Below are 9,687 nucleotides of genomic sequence, written 5' to 3'. Positions count from 1 at the left end.
GCCCCCGCCCCATGGGTCTCTGGGTGTTTCTGACCCCAGGCCTCTCCCTTTAGAAAGAGAACCCTCGGGGTCCACGGAAGAGCCCCATCCTGCTCCTTCCCTGGGATCGATTTCCACCGACACGTTTCTTGAAGGTTTCTGGCCTCCCCTCGCACATCTCCCCTGTTGCTTCGAGCCTCTGACCGACTCAGATGGTCTTTGCCACGTCTCAGCCCCCCTTGGAGCCTCCCCTTGGAGCCCTCCTGTTACCTGGTGCGGCGGCGCTGGGCTGGGCTGCCCCCCGAGTCAGTGGCGAGCAGAAGGCGGGCGGTGGGATGTGGGGGGCAGAGGCGCAGGGACCGCAGCAGCTCCTGCTCTGGCACGAAAGGACGGAGGGGGCCCCGTTCTGGTGAGTTTCCCAGGCTGCTGGAGCGGGGAGGTGGGTGGGCTGGAGGCGTGGTGCGGCGTGGGGCCCTGTTTAGGGGCCACGGAGGCTCCACGGCTACCTTCAGAACTGGGTGGTGGTGGTGGTGAAGAGCCAGACGAAAAAACGAGGGAAGACAGAGATAAATGTCATGAACATGAAATTAGGACAAAGAGAAAGCAGAGCCTTTATGGGGCACAGATCCTCCCTGGGGGCCCCCAAGCAGTCCCAGCCCCAGCCCCTGGCTTACATTCTCGGTCACTCGAGGAATATGGTTTAATGTCACCCTCTGCTCTCTTGGGCGGCAGCTTCCTTGCTGGGGCTGGCGGCAGAGGGAATGCAGGGACCGTGAGCACCGGGGGACATGGCCTGAACCCCTCCTTCCTGCCATGACCCCCGCCCCAACCCCAAGTCCCTGCTCCCCGATACCCAGCTGCTCCTGGGGAAGGAGATGCGTTTGGTGCCATCGCAGAATCAGCTCGGTGGTGGTGTCAGCCCACCAAAAGGGATTGTAAAGAGGATGGGGTGCTGGAGTACTTTTGAGGAGAGCCGGAGGGAGGAGGCCAGAAAGTTGAGGGAGAAAGATCAAAGGGGAGACCGGGGAACCTGGGAGATGCAGGAGAAGGGCAGCCGAAAGAAAGTGTGCTCTTACTGTCTGTGGGTGCTGCCAGGCCCCCCTGGGATTCTGAGGCTGTGCAATGGTGCCAGCTGGGCCCACCAGGACCCTGGGTCCCTCTAGATAAGACGGACAAAGCCCTTGGTTAATCAGGGATTGCTTTGCACAGGTTGGGGGCGGCCAGAGGGGTGTGGCAGAACCTCTCCTTGCTGTGCAGAGATGGGAACAGCTTCCAATTCAGTGTTTACAAAGACAAGGCCGACTATGGACGCCTGAAAGGCATTAACAGAATAAACGGGGAGGCAATGTACTGCACGAAGCAGCCTCCGCTTCTCACCTGCTCCCACCCTGCCCTCTCAAGAGGCGTTGCTTCCTCTGTGGCATGGAGTGGCCTCACAGCTAATTCACTTCAGCTCTGTCACCATGACCCTCCCCATGGGGGCTCGAGGTCGGTGCTGGCATCTGCACCACCCTTGTTAGCACTCCGAGCAAGAGCCAGAAGGGAGAAGCCCAAGAAACCAGAGCAAGCTGGGCGAGACAGCGGCTCTCAGCACATTGAATAATGACATTCAATAATGCCGGCAACTGCAAACAGGTACCTGTGCGTGGTGGTCAGTCCCTGTTCTGGTCATGAGGAAAGGGGAGAGCTGAGCCACAGAGGGAGGCAGCTCTCAGGAAAGGGGCACCTCTGAGCGAGCATGCGCTCCCCAGCCAGCAGAGGGCTGTGGGATGTCCACCTGTGGGCTGCAGTGAGGGCAGGGAGGAGGAGGGCTCAGCTGGGCAGGGAGTGAATCCGTGTGTCTGAGTCAGAGGGGAACCTGGGAAGCATGTGGGCAACTTGTACTGTTGGTGCCCCCGTCGAGGTTATGATTTGATTAGAAATGTTCTAAAATCTTGATGAATTGTCTTCCAAAATGCATGCCTAAACTCTGGCCCCTTCAGGCTACTAGGCCCGTCGCCTGTTCGATGTCTGCAAACAGAAAAGCTGTCCGCACTTGCCCGTCCCCTAGGGGCTCGGGGTACCCTACAGAGTTGACAAGCGCTGACTCTGGACTGTGGATGGGCCTGAAGCAGCGGGAAGCTCCACAGAGAAGCAGTTACCAAAGAGAATCCCTGGAACTTGCTTAGTCAAAAATCTGGCCAAGTCTAAAAGGCGCTGAGCTGCCAGGAGGGCAAAGATAATGAGGTCAGGATGCTGGAGGCTGGGTTGCTTTACAAGTCTCCGACGTGCTGCCCAGAGAGCGCTGCACCCCCTCACCCCCATGCCTCCAGAGCAACCAGCCACCGCTGCACTGCTATTGACGCCCCCGTTCAGTGCAGCTTTACCAGCGGGCGTGGGATCCAGCGCAGCAGCACGAGCTTGTCGAGCTGCCCTCAGGGAGTGAGCAGGGGGCCCTGTGAGGAAGGAAGTGGTGGGGCCCCTCAGTGAGGGGTCAGTGTGACCAAGAGGTCACCTTTGTCCTTCCTACCCCTCACCCCAACGACTTGACCAACGAGAGAGACAACTTACGATGCTGATGCGCAAAGAAGCCTTCAAAGATCACAAAGTTGTTCACCTAGAAGAGGACACCGGTGACAACAGAAAAGGTTATTCATTTAGCCACGCAGCAGAAACAGTGAACCCTCGCCACTTCGCGCTTCGACTTCCGCGGCTTCACTCTATCGCGGTTTTTGCGTAACAGCGCATGCTCTGTCATTACTGCCACTGATTGGCTCATACTGTACACGCTTCTGTCTGCATCGCTACGTATCGGAGCTACGTATCAGATGCATTTTTGCTTTTGTACAGTGTACTGTAATTGTTTGCGATTTTTTTTTTTTTTTGCGATTTTTAAGAAATTTTATCTAAGCCCTATGATGGCTCCTAAACGAGCTGCTTCTTCTAAGCCTTCTGACAATAAAAATAAGCGCCAGAGGAAGATGCTCACCATCCAGGAAAAGGTAAAACTTTTGGATATGATCAAAGATGGCAAGAAAATCGTGGAGGTTGCACGCCATTGATTACAGTATTTGTAAGAACTATGTATAATAATACTGTATGTGAAATATGTAATACTGTAAACTAGATGCCATAAATAATATAATAAATAATAAATGATAATTGTAACGTCCAAAATGTTTTACTGTATTTTCCCTTTTTCGTTTAATAAATTCGGTAATACGAGTGTAATGGTGACTAAAGGGTGTTTTTTCATGTCCTCTATGCTCTAACTACGGAAATATTTGATTTACAAATAAGGAATCCTACTTCGCGGAATTTCATTTATCATGGTAGGGTCTAGAACCGATTAACCGCGATAAACGAGGGTTCACTGTATTTGGATACAAGCCCTGTGCTAAAAACAAAATAACGCAAAGCACAGAAGACAATTTTCCCGTCTTCGGTCGCCAACTATCAAAAACTCAAACCTCGAACTACCTAATATGATGAACATCATTCTGCGGCGGGGAACATCCGGACGGTAGGCTGTCCAAGGCCCACAGAATCAAAATCAAGACCAGCTGACATCACACAGCTCATGAAAGAGAAGCCGTCCCAGCCACCACGCCAGGGCTGAGTTAATGAAATGTGTGGCCACAGAAGGCAGGCTCATTTTCAAGGCGGTGATGCTGTATGGCCTGTGAATGATATCCTAAATACCCACATGGCAGAAAAGGGTCTCCACTCTTGACATAAGTCATGCCCCTGAATTGCACATGTGGAGATTCTTGAAATACTAAACATGTATTAACTACATATTTCCCTCCATACATATAAGCCCAGACCCTGACAAGCTGATCCTGAAGTTCATATGTAATTGAAAGGAACCCTAATCATCTACAAAAAGAAGTTCATTTCCCAGTTTCCAAACTTACCCAAAGCTGTAGTCACCAGTCAGGTGGTACTGGCTGAAGGGTAGACCTACAGATGAACAGAACTGACAGCCTAGAAGTAAACCCTCACATCTGTTGTCAATGGATTATTTTTTAAATCATTGTATTGGGGGTTGTGCAACTCTTACCACAATCCATCCATCCATTGTGTCAAGCACATTTGTTGCCATCATCATTCTCAAAACATTTGCTTTCTACTTGAGCCCTTGGTATCAGCTCCTCATTTCTTCCCCTTCCTCCCCGTTTCCTCTCCCTCATGAACTTGATAATGATTATTTTTTCATGTTTTACACTGTCTGATGTCTCCGTTCACTCACTCTTCTGTTGTCCATCCCCCAGGGAGGGGGTTATATGTACATCATTGTGATTGGTTCCCCATTTCTCCCCCACCTTCCTGGTATCGCTGATCTCATTATTGATCCTGAGGGGGTTATCTGTCCTGGATTCCCTGTGTTTCCTGTCAACTGATTGTCAACAAAGGTGCCAAGGCCATTCAGTAAGGAAAAAAGTCTTTTCAGTAAATGGGTCAACTGGATATCCACATGCAGAAGAATTAAGTTTGACCCTCTACCTCACATCATATACAAAAACCCCAAAACCAATAAATTAGACTTTATAAAAAATGTTCTACTTAGCTGAAAAAAATCTGGAACCATGAAGAAAACTCCTCTCTAGGACTGACCATGAAAGGAAACCTGTGGGTAGGCTGAAATGCTTACTAGGTGAACACCTGGATCCACTTGTTGAGTGGAAGTGGGAGAAGTGCAGCAATAAAGAGATGGGTTGGGTCTGGCCACTGACACCCATGGACTTGGTTCATAGGAACTAGAGGACGAGAGCAGGCTGACTGGTCTGAAGTTGATGACCTAGCCCAAGGGGCTAGAGTTGTTGAGAATCTGTGATGGGGGCATGGTCTAAGGCAAGCCAACCAATGGACACCTGGTGAGACTAAGTGAGGCAGCCCACATTGAGTTGACCAGAACCCGACCAGGTGAAAAGATTTTTGAGCCTGTGAACTGGTGCATGTTGCTGCAGATTTTATGGATGGCCTGTCCTGATTTGACTCTGCTATGGATGTGGATTTCACACGGTTCCAACTGGAATGAAGCTTCTTCACGTTGAAAAAGATGGTTGTCTCCTCACAGCGCTGGGTTGATATAAGTGAGCAATATACCAATTGGATACCCCAAATTAGGGGGATAAAGGCATGAAGTGGTTGGCTTACAAACTTTCATAGGTGGGGGAACATATTCATAGGATATAGGATCAAGGTGTTGGTGTTACGTAACTGCAATTGTTAGGCATACATAGGATATTTTTGTTTGGTTCACTTATAAAATGTCATGTTTAAATGAGGATAGCACATGTTGAATTGTATGCATTTTAGTTTTATCCTGTTAGGTATAGATATGATTTTACTATTGTTTGTTTGAAATTACATATGATTACAGTTATATGAAAGTGTCAAATTGACAAGGGGTGGTCTGTGGTAGTTATATAATCGTCAGTTTGAGAGGATTATGAGTGAAGGGGTGGAGTCTAGTCTGTCAATCAGATCATAGCCAATGAGGCTTCTGTGTGAACATGGCCTTCTCCTGAGAATTCTGGGAAATCTGGTACCTCCTCCTTGGAGGCGGGAGACACTTCTCTCTCTGCCACTCCCTGGGAGACACAGCAGCTGACAAGACACATGGACCCACCCTGATGCAGCCCTGGGTGCTAGAGAAGCCATGCAGAGACCCCTGCCAGCACTGAGATGTTTACACCGCCACTGGATCCAAAGACTTTGTACTCACTGGCCTGTGATCTTTCTGCATTCGGTGTCATGGCATGTGTTTCGTGAGTCTGAAGAGGATTTTATAGACTGGTATCAGACATATGGGCTAATATCAGACTTATGGACTTGATTTGGACTGGGCTCGGATGTTTTCTCAATGTTCAATTGCTCTTATACAAAAAATATTCTACTTCAAAGGGCATTATCAATAAAGACAAAAAGAGGACTCACTCACACAGAATGGGAAAAAAATTTGTAAATCACACATCTAATAAGGACTCGATATCTCAGATAAAAATCGCTTATAACAAAAAGTTACGCATTACAATTTAAAAGTGGCAAAGAACTGGAATACCTAGAAGATGTGCAAATGACCAGTAAGCCCATGAAAAACATTCTGTATCATTAGGTAATATAAGAACTAAAAATCCACAATAATGAACCTAAGACAGCCATTATGGGAAGAAAATGGGAAATAACTTGCTGAGGCTGGGAGAAAGGGGGAACGCATGCACTGCGGGCAGTAATATAAAACGGGGCAATGGCTGTGGAAAACAAGTTGGCAGTCCCGCAGCCAGGCCAGCTGCACACAGGATTCTACTTCTCAGTGTACAGTCAAAAGAACTGAAAACTTACGCGTCAGTAAACACCTGCACACAGGTGTTCATGGTGCCATTGCTCCTAATGGCCCCCAAATGGAAATGACAAACCATCCACCCACTGACCAATGGATAAACGAAATGTGCTCCTATATGCCAACGCATCCCTGCTGACTCACTATCCACCTGCGGTGGGTTTCTGAGACTGTAGCTGTTGACAGCAGTACAAAGCCCAGTCTCTCCCGCGGAGGTGATGGTGGTTTCGAACTGCTGACCAGGCAGACGGCAGCCCACTGGGTTAACCACTACACCACCAGAGCTCCCCTATTCATAGAGTACAGTTTTATCCACACATGGAACACACGCTACAGGGATGGGCCTTGAGAATATCACGCACGAGAAAGAAGTACAACAGCCAAGGTCACACTTATATGACTCCACTTATATAGCACTGGCAAGTCCATCGGCAGAGATCAGTGGCTGTCAGGGACTGAGGGGAAGGAGAGAGAATTAGGGATGGGTGCTTAGTGACCATGGGCTTTCTGCTAGGGGGATGAAAACGTTCTGGAATGAGTGACGGTAGCTGCGTAACGTTGTGAAGGTGCGAGAGAGAAAAAGCCCAAACAATGAGTTCTGTGCTTTACAATAAAATGCTGCGTCTGCGTTCTTTGAATTGCATTTCACAAACCAAACCCACGCACCCAGACTTTGCTTCCAGGTTCGCCCAGGAGCCCAAAGGAGAGAGTGCACAAAGCACCCAGCAAGATGAGGCGATCCGAACTGCCAAAACAAAGCCAGACCAAAGAGTAGACTGTTTACCAAACAACAAGGAAAACAAGGATGCGCCAGGGTTCCAATGAGGGAACCCACACCACACCAGGAGGACCGGGCGCCGCTCTGAGGACGGCCGGCCGCTGTTGAGTGGTCTCATGGCACGCTCACCTTCGACTTGCCCTCCCCACCTGTGCCTGCGGTCAGGATTTTAAAGATGAACGAACAGGGTTCAGCGATCCGGCTTGCTCGAAACTAACGAGCTTCATGAGGCAAAGCCGGGCTTGAAGTCCCTGATTTCTCATTCGGTGCGCAGTGTTTATGCTAACAATACGGTGTAGTCATTAGAGTAGGCTCGGGGATCAAACCTCAACTGTACAACTTAGGTGGACTTTGCCAAGCAACCAATTTGTAAAAATGCAAAATGGAGTTATAAATAATAGCACCAACCGATTCCAATGATCAGCATATAACTGTCCGCCCCCCCAGGAGACGAACAATAGAAACGTGGGTGAAGGGAGACAGCGGATGTTGTGAGATATAAAACTAATAATAATTTATAATTCATCAAGGATTCATGAGGGTGGGGGAGGGCGGGGGGAAAGGAGAATCTGATACCAGGGGCTCAAATAAAAAGAAAATGTTTTGAAAATGATGATGGCAACAAAAGTGTTTGATACAACGGATGTGCGGACTGTTGTAAGCGCCACCGATGAAATGATTTATTAAATAATAGCACCCATCTCAAAGAGATGTGCACCCATCACCTGAAATGATCCCTACAGATCTCGCTTGCAGCTCGGGAAACTGCGTAGCGCTGGCAAAACAGCAGTTACTTTCTTTGCTCCCCATGGAAATACTTATCTGTGAATAACCGTCAGTCCGCAGACGCAGTGCAGACCAGACACAGCCTCTGTAGCGCCAAGGGCACTTTACAAACACATCCACACAGGCAAGGGCCGGGGGGCTCACGGGCTAAGGACACCACCACCAAACGTGGCCTGGAGGTGGTCTCCACCCTCCTTGGAAGCCTCCAGAAATCTGAGGTCATGTCAAAGAAGAACCAGGCCAGGAATAAGCCAGGATGGCTTGGGCTGCGTCCGTATGGGCACCCTCCCTTTGGGCCAGCATTTCAGCTAACACGCTCTGGGACAAATCACGCAGTTGCCCTGGAGTTCTGTGCACCCTTCCAAACTATCGGTCTGGGATCGAGTTGACAATATCACCTTCAAAGTCAGGAACTTTGGAGAGCAATGACTTTCCGCTTGTGCGAGAGGCACGACTCAGACCAGGAGGTGAGAGTAGTGGCGCACCTGATGGTGGGGTCACCGTCACTTGGTTGCATGTGTGCAAACAGTGCGCTGGTGCGTGTTTTGCTGGGTAACGTCTCAAAAGTATTCCAAACAGCAGCCACGTGCACGTGCTCATTCTGGGGCTAAATGGGACCAATGATGAATTCACTCCTTTCCCAAGAGTGCGCACGAAACATCAGCTACTCTCTGTAGTCGGTACTGCTCGGGTCTTTCGTTATAACTGAGTAACACGCCTGATGGCTAACCCTGCACTCCACTCCGTCTCAATGGAGTGAAAGGCCTGGGACATTCGGAGCGGAGCCGGCCGAGTTCCTGCCCTGAACTCTGCTTTCTGTCTGTTAACCCACCCTCAGCCACAAGAAGCATGTGTGCCGTGTCCCGGAAGTACTGGCTGATTTAGTAGCCCCCTGCCTTTGCTCATGCTAACTCCACCTTGCCCCACCTGACAACCCTCATCTTCAAGTTTAAAGCTAAGTCAAACCTTTCTTTCCCGTCGCCCCTCCCCCCCCCCAGGTGTCACTCACCACCCTGTCCTGATACCACCTCTGTACTTCCACCCATCGAGCCAGCTGAGTTGTGCGTGCCCCGCTCCATAGCGAACCTGCCAACCGAATGCAATGCCTACCCACTTACAAGTACTTCAGCAATTCTCCCACTTGCTCTGCGTCTCCCTGTTTCTCTCTCTCCTGAACGCTGTTAGGACGTCCCTGGGGAAAGCGGCCACCCTCTTTTGATCCATTTCCACTTCAAACTCTTGCTCTCTTCCTCTGAATGCGCCGCCATCGCGGTGCGTATGACTCGTCAAACTGGACAGAGAGCTCCTTGGGGTTCCTGGGACCTGCCTGTCCCCGGGAGCAGCCAGCCTAATCTTTCTCCTTCGTAGCAGTGCGAGGCTTTGACCATTGGCCCGGAGGCCAGCAGCTTAGTACTCAGTCCCCAGCACCAACAGGTGATGGATTTCATTTAAAATAATTGCCTTTTTTTGCTGTCTCCAATTCCAAACTTCTTCATCTCCCAAATCCACTCGCTTCTCTCTCTCCTCTTTCCTTGGTGATCTCACTCTGTCTCTTTACTTTAAACACACCTACCATCCACAAACTCTCCAGCCTGCACACGTCTTCTCTGAACCCCAGGCAAGTACGCAACTGTCTACTCAATCTGAGTGTATCACAGACATCTGCAGCTTAACTTATTCTAAGTAGAATCCAAGTATTTCCTGCTGTAGTGGTTATGCACTGGGTGGTTAACCACAAGGTCAGCAGTTCAAAACCACTAGTAGAAAGACAGGGCTTTGGATGCACAATCGGGAGGAGAACACAACTGGACCAACAGTT

General features: G+C 49.7%; 1 protein-coding gene across 6 annotated transcripts in view; it reads right to left on the bottom strand.

The window, feature by feature from the left end:
• ATAT1 (alpha tubulin acetyltransferase 1) overlaps positions 1-9,687 on the bottom strand; it is a 17,496-nt gene that overhangs the window by 3,338 nt on the left and 4,471 nt on the right. For 4 of the 6 annotated variants that reach the window (XM_045292604.1, XM_004711668.2, XM_045292605.1 and 1 more), the window contains exons 7-10: positions 2,530-2,575; positions 2,346-2,414; positions 654-725; positions 250-493 (exon numbers count right to left, since the gene is read on the bottom strand). In XM_045292604.1, coding sequence (XP_045148539.1) covers positions 250-493; positions 654-725; positions 2,346-2,414; positions 2,530-2,575 — 431 coding nt within the window. Of the gene's footprint in view, positions 1-245; positions 494-653; positions 726-2,345; positions 2,415-2,529; positions 2,576-9,687 lie in introns of those variants that run through there. The other 2 variants (XM_004711670.2, XM_045292606.1) reach the window with 2 other exon arrangements.

The sequence above is a fragment of the Echinops telfairi genome, unplaced genomic scaffold, assembly GCF_000313985.2.
Source record: "Echinops telfairi isolate 266 unplaced genomic scaffold, ASM31398v2 ScPeMD7_655;HRSCAF=1070, whole genome shotgun sequence".
Taxonomy (NCBI): Eukaryota; Metazoa; Chordata; class Mammalia; order Afrosoricida; family Tenrecidae; genus Echinops; species Echinops telfairi.
Note: the sequence above shows the minus strand (reverse complement) of the source record. Positions and strands in the feature narration are given on the sequence as shown.